At 39.5% G+C, this 13546-nt stretch overlaps 1 protein-coding gene across 1 annotated transcript in view; it reads right to left on the reverse strand.

Annotated features, from left to right (window-relative positions):
- Positions 1–13546, reverse strand: part of LOC110962973 (rho GTPase-activating protein 20-like) — a 41742-nt gene that overhangs the window by 17219 nt on the left and 10977 nt on the right. The window contains exons 3-10 of the mRNA XM_022211122.2: positions 11255–11431; positions 9967–10116; positions 8355–8396; positions 7896–7980; positions 7681–7758; positions 7327–7393; positions 6248–6463; positions 748–938 (exon numbers count right to left, since the gene is read on the reverse strand). Of these exons, the coding sequence (XP_022066814.2) occupies positions 748–938; positions 6248–6463; positions 7327–7393; positions 7681–7758; positions 7896–7980; positions 8355–8396; positions 9967–10116; positions 11255–11431 (1006 nt within the window). The remainder of the gene's footprint in view (positions 1–747; positions 939–6247; positions 6464–7326; positions 7394–7680; positions 7759–7895; positions 7981–8354; positions 8397–9966; positions 10117–11254; positions 11432–13546) is intronic.

Consider the following 13546-nt stretch of genomic DNA (forward strand, 5'->3'; position numbering starts at 1 on the left):
GAACAAAAACAATGAATGTTTCACACCACAAATGATGTTGGTAAAACTTAACTTAAGCTGAAATTTGGTTCATTTTCCTTACAAAATGGCTCTTAATTGCTCAGAAATCCAGTCAGAATTAAAGTGATGCTTCAAGTCAAAAGCAATCCAACAACCGAGGATTGAGTGAATTCATCTTTCTTGTGCGTTTGTTCGGTTTCTTTTTAATTCACCATCTCTTAAAACCAGATTTCCATTTGTGCCTGCCTGAAGTACTTTCTCCCTCTTGAAAATGGAGAGTAGTTTAATGTTTTCTTTTAAGTGGATTAGGTGGAATAAACCTGTAAAACTATGTGATTTGATAAATATTGTGATTCCTGGAGCAAATTAATGAAACTGGAAAATGAAGCTGTCAAATATTTTACCTGGCAAGACAGAAAAATCTAATGTTTTGGTTTATTTTAGCAGCGGGATCTTGATTTCTTATTCAACAGACAGATTTTCTCTTCTCTAGTAATCTCATGGTGCCCAGTATGCCTATATTTTTTTAGTTCACAAGTTGAGGCATTTATCTGAAACATTCAGTGAATGTCATTAATTCACAGAAGAGTAACCCAGCAGTACTGATGGCTCTATATTAGAGAAAGGCTCCAAGAAAATTGCTTTCTAAAAATACCACCACACCCCACAGTCAAACTCAATTCTGTGACCCCTCAGGTTGGGGTCCTGACCTTTCCTGCTGGTCTACGCAACCCCCACCCGGCTCACCATGACAGGCTTGGGTAGGCCACCCTCCGGAGGGCAGACGGAGCTCAGGGGTCGACCGAACAGGCGTCCCTGAGGGGGGGCCAGCATGGACGGGGACAGAGGCAGGCCGTCCAGCTGTGTGCTGGAGCCTCTCCAGAAAGGCCAGTTGATCAGAGACCTCTTTCTCTTGAAGGACTTCTGCTGACCAGGCTCTGTGGGGGGACAAAGAAGAGGAAGAGGTGAGCTGCGGTTTCCGATTTAATCTGGCTACTGCCGGTTGAGAAATACATGTTAAATTGACCACATCACGCTCCGTTATATAACGCACCTCCAGCAAAACAAACCGGATTGCAAAAGTGCAGCTTCAGTCACACTTTTGCAATATTTATGTATTATCTATTTTTGTTGTGAATTATTTAACAGCCACAAAAGTTTCAGATGTTTTTTTTGTTTTTTTTAATCATGCACATAGCAGTTAAAATCAAAGTCTGTCTGCTACGTTTCATCCAAGTAATCCCACCTTACTGAAGTTTCATTAGGGATATTTTCACAGAAACACAGAGCAAGAAAGGCCCAATGAGTGAGTGTTTGAGGGGAACGTATGCCGACGTGTGTTCATGCTTGAGAACACCATTTCATTTGTGGTTTGTGTGTATATGTAGACGTCTCTGTGTGCCCATGCATGTGTCTAGAAGAACGTATGAGGCCTTGTTTGTGTCTCTGAAGGTCGTGACTGTGTTTTCTTAGTGCTGCACAGTCACTATGTGTACCTGTGTTGTTTCACCGCATGTCGGCATGTCTGTCTTCACCCTGTCGACGTGACAGAACAGCTCAGTGTGCTCCTGAAATTATGAAGCTGCATACTGCGTGTGCACTGACGTGTGTTTTCATAAGAATGTGCAACAAACATCTGTAATCTAATGTCAATGCAAAATGATAGAAAACAAATGAGATCAAGCCCTTGTTTTTCTGAGACACTGAAAACAAGCAACTAACTTTGGAAACACTCTTGCAGGCTGATTTCCTGTTATGGAACTGTGCTGCAAAAAAATTGTCAATTGACTGACAAATTGATGGACAGAATTAAACTTGGCTGATGCCTATTTTGATAATTGGTGAAGAATTAAGGTAATTTACTGCTAAACATTAAAGGATTTCAGAGTCTGAAATGTGATGATTCACTTATTCTCTCAGTTTCTGTCATAAAAATACCTTCTGACTTTAACCTTGGAGCTGCTGATAGGCATAAACGATGAACTGATTAAAAAATAATCTTGATTAATATCAGAAAAATACTCAGTGGATAAATTGATAATTAAAATAATCATCACCTGCAGCCGGTGACGTCTATGAACCGGTAAAACCTGCAAACACGGCAATAAATCTTTTAAAGGGCCGTTGTAGTGAAATGTAGCCGTAGCAACTTCAAACTGCCAACAATCTTGAAATGATGACATTTATGTTATTGTGCGGTTGTGATTTGTATCCAAGGGTGGGACTCTCCTAACAAACGAAAGATTCTTTTGGAGGGTGGAGGGCCCCGTGGCCCCAAAAGGCCCCAAAAAAATACATGGCATACCTCAGATAGAATTCATTATTTAACAATCTGCTGTGGCGTCATGCCCAAATACACCCTGGAACAAAGTTCAGTGCTAACAGAAATACTATCTTTCTCTGGCACTTCTCAGCAGGCCTCACCAGCGTCGAAAAACAAAAACACAACCTCACTTTAAATCAGGTGTTACATCATTACAGCTTTGTAGGCAGGGAATAGTTTTAGAGCAGCTGCCGGGGGGGAATGAGGTATCAGAGACAGACTACTTGTCGACTGGGTGGGCAACATCTGTCATCTTACTGTAATCTTCTGCTAGGTGTTATAAAACAGGTGCTAGATGGAGTTATTCTCCTCACGGGTATTAAAATATGACTCCAGGCAGAAGTTTAGATGGACCAGTGATTAACTTTCATAGGCTTTAACTCAACCACTGCAACAGTCGTTCTCTAATCATAATCAAGCAGTCGTTTTAACCCAAACCACATCAGACAACGTAATTGAAACATTTTGTAAAATATATTTGAAGTAGAGACCCTATTTAGTGATAGAGAACCAATTTTGGATTGACATCACAGTTGGAAACCTACTTCTACATTAAGTCAAGATCATTTTAACATAATAAACAGACTCAGTTCGTCCAGATCAACAAAACTTGAAGGTGACAAATCATGACAAATTTATTTTTTCATTGTTTATGCACATGATTACGTGTCCCCAGTCTACACAGACTCACAAAGCATGAGAAAAGACCTAAGATCTATTGTTTCTTTCCTGTCTCCAAAGATCAGAAAGTCTCTGAGTGAGATGGTTTGCAGTTCGTTTGAAACAGAGGTAAGAGCAGGTAGTGTTATAGGCGTAGTAGACGTGCAAAAAATTGTTGGTTGAAATTTCAAATATACATTCTTTGAACATCCAAGCACTAACTTTTTAAAAGATAGTATAGTATGGGACTATGGATGTGCCGATTAGGGCAATTTATAACTGATCAGTATCAACACAAATGTAAGCCTGATCCTTTTGGTGTCTGACACATTTTCTTCATAAATGGAGCATCATCAATTGATAACTGACTAATTTACAATCTAATTTGAGTACACCGGATATTCTCCTGTACTAATATTGCTGCATTAACTTATGAATACTTGATACAGGGCACAAAAAGAAGAAAAGGGAAACTCTACCTTAATTGTTCATGACTTGATTAAACCTATGTTTGCTGGTTGGAGGTCATTAAACGCCACAACAGACTTTGTCATGGTGCCCCCTTACTAGCTAAACCCTCACAATGCACAATGAGGCCTTGTTTGTGTCTCTGAAGGTTGTGGCAGTGTTTTCTTAGTGCTGCACAGTCACCATGTGCACCTGTGTTGTCTGACCACATGTCGGCATGTCTGTCTTCAGTCAAAAAAGCCAAAATGCCTCCCTCCTCTTGTTGATACAGTATAATCTACAATACTTGAAGTGTGTATAATCAAGGAAAACTATATCAGGTATCGGCAGATGCTAGATACGAAATGTTCCAGATGGAATCATGGCAAGTATCTTGATTTGGACAAACCTATATGTGACCTTTAATCAATGCTTTAATGAGTGCTGTCATTCCAAAGAAAGATGCACCTGATCTGGTCGATATATTCCTGTTAAGGATGAGGCTAGTGGTGGTCGTGAAAAGCTTTGACGAGCAGACTTTTAGCTACTGCCAGGAGTTAACAAGTTAGTATTTTGGCTAATTCTGTAGGTATGAACAAGATTTCCTGCTACATTTGAGTGCACAGTACTGTCTTTACTTTGAATTTCTGGCATGATTATCAATTGTGAGCAGGTCTAGTGTTGATATTTATATTTTTCTGGTACCAGCTAAAATGTTTCAGTGTTTGCCAACATCTGCCATGTACCAAAGACTAGAAAGGGCTGAAACAGTGGAGGTAAATGTGTGTTTGTGAGTGCAGCAGGTCATATTAGAGAATTTTATCGGCAGTTTCTGTTCCCTTGAAACTGCCATAGTAACCCATATGAATTGACAATCGTTGCTAAAAAGCAATGAATTAACACAAATTGGACATGTAGGAAATTTTACAATGGACGAGTGCAATTTGGAAAATGTGAAGGAAAGGTCATTGGAGTTTTCTCTAACATTCACCAATTGGTTTTTAACATCCAAAGCTGAATTGCATGCAGGATTGTTTGGGAATAAATGACTGAAAAGGGGCTTCTGCCATGGTTACCACCCAATAAACACATACATTCATTAGTTTTCGGGTTTGGTGTGAGCAATTAGGCCTCTGTGGTGGCAGGGCTGGTAAGGAGGGATTCTGTAAGAAGCTGTTATGCTTGAAGCAAAGGAATCTGTGGCGAAGCTTGTGGTTGGCAAACTGGAGCCTCCTTGACTGGAAAACACACACTTTTTCTTCTCGGCTTGTTTTCCTCTAAACCTCATCTCCTCCTTTTTTTCCATCCCGGCCTCTGTATCCGCAGTTAGTCCTCACTCCTGTCCACCGTCATCTTGTTTTTCTTTCTCCTCCTCCTCATTTCTCGCTCCTGAGGTCCCCTTTTCGGTCTCTTCTTCGGTAAATTCCTCTTTCTGCATCGGCCGCAGTCGGTTGTTTCTTTTTCCTTCACCTCCACTGGCCTCCAGGCTTACTCAATAGCTGTGTCATCTCTTTTCACTTTCCATCTTCCTATTCTCACACTCTTCCGTCCCTTCTGGGGTTTCTTCCTCTTTGTCTATCTGATGTTTTTCTTATTTTGATACATCATCTGTCCTAACCCTTGCTGTAACCCCTTCTCCGTTCAGATCTCCTTTCCCACCGTTCTCACTGACTCCTTTTCTTCTCCTTCACCTATTGATTCATCCTCGCATCTGACTGTAAGCCTGCGAGGGTCTAAATGGTTTATGTAAGTGAAACAAATTCCAGGAAGCACTCTCTGTACTGCATTAATACTTCTGCATAATCATATTTCTTCTTGCGGTTTCAAAGAGAATTAGATTCATGGTTGGATTCCTGACACTGACCAACCATGTACTTAGAAACCGCAACTGTCATGTTGATGGAAAAAAAAAAGTATTGCTCACAGCTTATTTTCACAGCACATAGTTTACTGCTTGTATTTCATAAATATACCTGCAAAAATGTCTTGTTTTTTTACCACTTTGAGACCTAATTGTGTGTTATTTTACTACTTGGGTTCATGGAATACACACTGAACCTCTACTCTACAGAAACAGCATAAAAGCACTGAAATATATTTACCAGATTGTTTTTGCTAGAAGTGAACAGAATTCAAAAATGTCTTCTGTGCAGTATGGCACACTTAAATGCTATAAATTAGAAAAATAGGTAAATTGAAAAATTGAAAAAACCTGGAATCATCTTGAACAACATTTTTCCAAGAACCCACAGGTGATAGAGATATTGGGAAAAAATGGTGACTCTACCAAGTATTAGTATTTCACTACCTAGATTTTCATTGATTCCATTCACGTTTCCTATCTGCTTTGTGTGAACACTGCCAGCAGATCAGCCTAGTTTAGATAAAAAAAAGTTCCTGAATTTTTGTCACGACTGTTGAATGCAGCTGAGTCAGTAAAAACACCAAACCCCAACTGTCATGTTGATGAAAAGACACTGATATTGCTCACAGCTCTTTTTCACAACCCATAGTTTACTACTTGTATTTCATTATCTTGTTTTTTACGATTTTTACACTGAATTGTGTGTTACTATGCTACTCAGGTTTATGGAATACACACTGATGCTGCAATTTACCCATAAATAAACGTATTTTGTCCAAACTAGGCCAAAACACCAACAGAATAAGTCTTTATAAGGGGAAATACTAATGTTAGAAGAATGAAAATGGCAAAATTCCATGCTTGTGTCTTTTCCTGTCACTCAAGTTAGAGAATGTCTTTGTTTTTAACCCTTTTTGGTGCCGTTACTTCAATGTTATTTGAAGCTGCCTTACCTATAAGCTGAGTGTGTCCAGGGACGACCTTGTTGGGTTTGAGGATAAACTGGCACTGGGTGTCCGGAGGGAGACACTGATCCAGCAGCCGGACCTCTGGACAGTCTGTAGGACTGAGTGGATCCCTTCCTATCACTCCTCCTCCTCCCAGTCCTCCACCGTTAGTCCCGCCATCCCGAATGTGGCTCATCTTAATGCTGAAGGGAAACTCATGGCCTGAGGGGAAAAAAGGTCGTAGTGCGGAGGTCAGAGGTGCAGCGGCTGGTATGTGCCGTCTGCGCATGTGACGCGAAGCCAAAGCATGATAAAAATGAGCTGGAGCTGCTGCAACAGTGAATCATACATACTGAATTGGGATGTCAGGAATCTGGTGTGAACTAAACAACAAAAGATTGTGGCACAGAAATACCACCGTAACAAAAAACAACTAGCTGCTCCGAAAACGCTCCCAGATGCAGAGTTTTTGATGATGCTTGCACAGAAGTGCCACCCTACTGTGGGTATTCATTGCATTGGCACTGCCTGGTTATTCAAAATATTCATCATGGGAGCGTGAAACAAGAGGGGTTTTTTTTTGCTTAATTTGAATGAATTCATGACAGATTTAACTGCAACACACTGTCTGGAAATGAACCTAAATCTTTACCCACACTCTGGTTGAGGTTTCAAAGGAGCAAATTGAAAATGTATTTTAAACACCTTTTTATGATTCTGTTTGAGCAAGAAGGCTTTACATTCTTGCATTCTGGGGGTTTGTCGCTCTAAGCAACAAAGTGAATAAGCACATTTTGTTAAAGTGAAAGCATTTTCAAGCTGAACACACAGCAATATCAAAAATACTCTGTTCTGCTTCTCTCTATTGACTCTATTTGACCCATTAAAGTGTAAAAACACACAAAAGCCACACAAAAGCACTATAATCTTACAAGTGAAGCTCAAGCAACAAGCCTACAAACTCCTAGATCTCAACACATTTTGTTTTCCTCTATTCCACCACATGAGACCATTATATTTTCTAAAATTTCTAATATTTGTATGTCCCATTCCAGACTCTGCAGATCATGACTGTGAGGACTCACCAATGAGGGGGTATGGAGGGTCGTCCTTACTGGAGCTCACCCATAACCGGTGGTCTTTAACGCAACCCTAGACAGAGAAAAGGAGGTTTAACAAGTCTATTTTACATTTTCAGCTACTTTTTTGCATTTTAACTGTCCATACACCTTCCTAAATGCATGTCTCTGGTGTAAAAAAAAAACAAAAAACTTTTAAAGTCAGGATTCCAAAGGCTATGCTTCACTTTAGCCATTTTTATTCACAATATTACCGTAAATGCTACATTTCCCATTTCCAAGTGGCCTTCTTTCAGATCACATCACTGTATGGTCATTAGATATTAAATTGAGCATCAACAGCAGCCTTTGGTTACTTACTGATATGCCAAACTGCAGCAGAGCCATGCGGATGACATCAGTGGTGCTGTCAGTGTTGCTGACCGCAAGTGTCTTGGCCTGGTGGAAACATTTTGGGAAAATGTTATGGAAATGGGTAGTTTTTCACATGTTACATAAATTTAAGTACTGCTAGTGATGCTAGTAATTACACGAATGACTATTTTTTTGTGGGGGAAAAAAGAAGAGAATCTTACATAAGCACAATTTCCAATATCCTTCGCAAATATCTTCAGAGGGATGGTCTTGGGGTCATCCTTCTCTTTTCCCTCATTTATCCGGCTAAGTGTGTAAGTAGGGAAACAAAAGACAGAGGTTAATGTTGAAATATGGAAAACATTTCAGAATAAGTTAAAATCATTTAGCCGGCCAAGCATTGTGAAAGAGAAAGCATTAGAGCTGGAGGTAATGTCAAAGTTTAAAGCACTGCAGTGCATGTTGCTATGCTTGACATAGTGGTTAAGAACTTATAAATTCATCCCATAATTACGGTCAGAGCCATTATTTTCTACTTATTTACACCTAAATTTTATTTTAATCTAATCTGCATCCAATCATTTCCATCCCAAAAGCTAAATTTTGATTTGCAAGATGAACTACCAGCTAAAAATAAACTTTTGCACACAAAGAAGCGGGAAGTATAACCAACACATTACCTGTTGACGAGCGCCAACCACTTATCCTTGTGCTCTTCGGAGCTAAAAATGAAGCAATGAAAGTGATAATCAGAAGAAAAGCATTTGTTTGTTTCGCTCTGTTATGCAACTCCTGCCAGATAAACCGCAGACTTCACCCAGAGCTACGACTGGATTCCTTTGGGAAAATATAATGGGTGTGTGCCAATCGGTATAAATGTGCGCAGGTCATTAAAGCAGGTGCAAATATACAGCACAGCTTGTACGGTATGGACGTATTTGTGTGTGTGTGTGTGTGTGTGTGTGTGTGTGTTGCATGTTCGTGCCTGCTGTGTCTGTGGTTATCTCCTCTAAGTTTTACTGAGGTTCGGCTGAGCGGCTTTACAAGTGGGAACTGCCTTCGCGCTTAAGGGTTTATGGATTCTGTGGCTGCGTGCTCAGTTTTTAGTCTATAATGTGCATCTGCACCTCAGAACACAATGTACTCTTTCAGAAATACACTCGAGAAACTCAGTGAGGCATTTTAGAAATATGTTTAGTGGGGGTGGCCATGAATAATTGTCAGGCAACGCATGTAGAGGCACTGAGTGAAGGTATATAAGAGGATGTTTAATGTGCATTAAATCACTCAAATTAACCTTCTCAGCCCAAAGCACTTCATGGGCATTTTTTCTTTTTTTTCCTGTCCCTGTGGGCTCATTTTTCACTGCAAAATAAAGCCCTACATCTATAAAGAAACAACACAAAACACACAGAGAGAAAATCCACCAACTTACATATTTTTTTTGTTTGCATTCTTGTTTCCTATTTGCTCTGTGTAACAATGCCTGCAGTTCTATCCAGTTTAGTAAAAAAGTCCCTGAATTTTTGTCAAATGACGGTGGGTTGCATGTCCATAATAGCTTCACAGTTGCACCAAGAAGTGCAGATTTTTTTAGTTTTTACAGAATCTGGCTAGAGCAAACTATTTATTTTTGGTGAATTGATACATGAGATGTGTATCATTAAAGTGATTTTCAAATATTTTAAGATTAGATTTGGTTTGTTTTTCCAACAAAATTGAAAGTGATCATGGAAACATGATAAATTTAAAGGTTATATACTACAGAGAATTTAACAGTTACATATGTTTTTGTTCACATTATTGTCTCCTGTCTGCTTTGTGTAAACTCTGCCTGCAGTTCGATCCAGTTTAGCAGAAAACTCACTGAATTTTTGTGACATGACGGTTACAGCCGAGTCATTAATAGCTTCATAGTTGTACCAAAGAGAGCTGATTTTTTTGTTTTTTATCAAATTTATTTCAAGAAAACTGATTATTTTAAGCAAAATTTTTTACATGGGACATGTACTAATATAGTGATTTTGAATGAAATATCCCAGTTTTAGTCTTACATTATATTCGTTTTCAGAACAAAACTGAAAGTGACACACGTTGAGTTTAAGGATCATAGGAAATTTGAATATCCAATAATTTTGTTTTCTGTTTTCACTTTTTCTGGCTCTGATGGTAAAATGATGGCGGTTTTTAAAAAGCAACATACCTTTCAAACTAAGGAAAAGAAAATCCAGGCTTTCCTCTTCTTTAAAGTGCAAAACTTATGCTATACCATGTGAGAATGTGAGCGTTTACCTGAAGGTCGCCACATGGTTGCAGGTGGGCCATCCCATAACGAAGCTCCTCTCTAGGTTTGTGCTTCCTTCACACACTTCATCCATACAGTTCGCCGTCCACATCTCACAAACTCGGACTTGAGCCTTCACTTTGAAATGAGTAGGAGATCTGCAGGAAAATCCAAAACAGTGTGCTATATTACAGTTTCCCAAACATGATGTCCCCAAATCATGTGTTTTCTTCTGCTAAAAACTCATATTTGTTAGGAAAAAAATCATTTTCTATCCAGTGGCTAATCAGTTGATTATGTTCTCATTTTTGCTCTGTACAATATGGATGAATTCACTTTTTTAAGTGGCTTCAGAACTCCAAGGCATCCCACAAGGAATGTATAGGGATCCCCTTAAAGTTGGACTCTTTTTCTTTAAATGACATATTTCCATAAGCCTTTGACATATGGTAATCTTTTTAAAAACACTTAATATAGAAGCAAAATATTAAAAGCTCCAGCTATTTCCAGAGGTTAAACACAGGCACGCTCAGCAGACGTGTACTTATTTGCCCCAACATCTGTAATTATGGTGGGTTAAGATCCAAACGCACACATTTGGCGCACAAACATACTCTCTGTGCTATCATATGGATATAAAGGCGTACGAGCACACATCATTTAGCTTCTTTTCCCTCTTGCTTTTGCTTTCCTTCAGACACACACATACCAACACACATTCCTCCAACTCACCCACAATGTATTAAAGCCAATTATAGCGTATAGTCTCTGTGCTGAAGGGGTCAGCTCCACCCACCGGCACATGACTCCCAGGATGGACCACAGACTTCCTGCTGTGTCTGCACTCAGGGGTTTGTGTGTACAGTAAGTGTATAACTCTGTGTTTATGAGCATCTATGTGTGTCTGTGTGCGGACTTCAAATATGTCGATGCGGTCTTTAAGTTTCTATTTTTGAACACGCCTCTGTGTTGCAGTTTTCGGGTGGGGAACCCTGTACTATGGGGCCAATGGAGGCTTTGATCTAAGCCAGGCTTCATATGGATTTAATTGGCTGGGAAATAATTATATAGTAGGAAAAAATGAGGGACGGAGAAGTGGAAGAAGCAGGAGAGTAAGTCAAAGAGAATGAAGGGAAAGTTAGGATGCAACTCCATCTTCTACAAATAGTTTTTTAGCTGTCAGTGTGACTGAGACGACATTTCCTCCTGCTTCAGGTCCATTTTCTGTGTCCCTTTCACACATGCAACCACATAAACAAACATTGCTGCATTCTCTCCATGCAGAAGGAAACTCACTTGGTCTTGGCAACGAGCAGAGTGTCAGTGAAGAGGAAGAGGTGTCTCTCCTGGGTCTGCAGGCCTGTCTTTAGCTGTGTCTGGGCGTGACCCAGGAACAGGCGGCCCGGACACTCAGCCAGGAAGGCCTGGACAAGGGGACACGACTCCGGGCTGACTGGCGTCAGGCAGCTTTCCCTGGGGAATGAAAGCAAGACAACACAGAATGAAATACACTATCAATACCCAAAGGAGACATTTGTGGTCTGGATGTGTTTGGAGGGAATGGAACAACAGGTCTGGAACACCAGCGTTGGCTGTGGTTTAATTCAAATTCTTTTTACGTCCGTCAACAACTACAGAAAAATAGAGCAAACCACTGCACTCCTGGATGGTTCAAAGCAGCTGACATGGATGAAGAATGTAAAATATAAAAATTTACTTGTATTAAACTGGATGCTTTTTGGTCTGGTCACATTTATACTCACATTGGGCTAATATTTCATATAAAATCCTGCACCTCTATGGAAACAGAACAACCACAACTTATAGTAGAGAGAACTCAAAACTGTCTTTTGTAGTGTGTAGAAAAAATAAATCATAAAAAAGTAAAACATTTTGTTAAAAGTCTTTGATTACTGTCTTTTAAAACATTTTTAAAAACCTGGAATCAACATGAACAACATTTTTCCCACAGCTCGACATAGCACAGATATTTTAGTCAGTAAATATTTAATTTGTTTCCTAGTTTGTCTCTTGTCTTGAAAAGTTCCTGAATTCTGCCATGTGACTGTTGGTCAGAGATGAATTAAACATGGCTTTTTAGCTGCACCAAAGAGCGCAAATATTTTTGTTTTTTAATGAATCTGGTTGATAAAATGGATTAGTTTTGGTGATTTGAAAAAATGAGAGATGTAGAATAAAGGGATTTTGATGTTTTCTTTCTGTTTTACAGTTTCTGGCCCTGATAAACAGTGTAACTTTGACATTTTTAAAAAAGTTTTTCAAACTTGCCAATTGGTTTGGGGATTCAAAGGATTGAGACACTGTGGAGCTTTCTTACTTTTCCAGCCTGGAGGATTCAAACTTTACGGTGAGACCAGGCTTCTCTAACTTCTAAGCACCGCGATGAACCTCAAGAAGCCTCAAGAATAAACTGTGAGAGAGCAATTAAACCAGAAAACACATTAACTCAATGGGTTGTAATTTAAACATTAGCTATTAAACTTGGATTCCCACCGTGAAGGCGTTAAGGTAGAAAATGTGAGTCTGGAAACATGAAAGGAAAGTAGTAAACTCTCAGTAAACATTGAAGAATCCCTCCTGATTTAGAAGCAAAACTTAGAGTCCAACAAGGTATAGTTAGCAGCTAAACCTGAATAACCTTGAACATTCTGTACTAAGCTTTATGCTCAACGCAAAATCAGAACTTTATACTGCAATATACCAACATAAAGACACATTTGGATGGTCATATGTTCTCCATCATTCAGAAATAACATCGTCAAGCGGTAGTTATGTAACTGAAAACATGAGGCCTGCACACATCTGTGAAAAGGCTTCAGCTTCCAAACGCAAATTAATTGAAGCCCAAAAGTTGAATATGCATGTCATTATTTCCCGGATTTCATTTCCTGATTCTTCACAGTTGCATCCACACATGTAAACAGGCGCCATCGGTAACAATAAATATTAAGCTTTTAGACCTTGAGCGCAATCGCTTCGCTACAAATCATAAATAATGTTGCATAAGCCACTTGGAGGAATCTGTTAGGAATTATTTGCATGTTTTAGATGTGCACAGAGATAGTTCTGGTATCTTAAACAGTGGGAATACAGACGATCCAGCAGCTTCAGAGCAACTTCTGCTCACATGTAAAGTAAATGTGAATGGTTTGACTTGTGTCTTGTTTTTCTGCAGCTCAGCGTCCAGTCGGTCTGTTTGTTGTCATTTGTTTGTGGCTTTAAGGAGGCATTTTCTAATGCCTGATTTAAAAAAATTGGATCATAAACACTCGCTTCTCTGTGACAAAAATCGCTTAGAATTTAGTTTTTACTGTTTATTATCTGCTGTCAATATGTCTCACTGATGGACAGATGTAAACAGGGGATTTTTTTTAGAGGAAGAGGAAATAATTTGAGCGCTCCATCCTTTCCTGTTTATCCTTCACAACCAGATAAAAGCCCAAAATCTCCGCTTGCATGCACATTTTCTGTCTTTGCTCTGCCTTTCTGTGTCTCTTTCATGTACACAAACATGCGCTTACTGCTCTCTAATGCATGTACACACCCTCCGCTTAGCATACTTTCTAC

The sequence above is a fragment of the Acanthochromis polyacanthus genome, chromosome 14 (genome assembly GCF_021347895.1).
Source record: "Acanthochromis polyacanthus isolate Apoly-LR-REF ecotype Palm Island chromosome 14, KAUST_Apoly_ChrSc, whole genome shotgun sequence".
NCBI classification, from domain to species: Eukaryota; Metazoa; Chordata; class Actinopteri; family Pomacentridae; genus Acanthochromis; species Acanthochromis polyacanthus.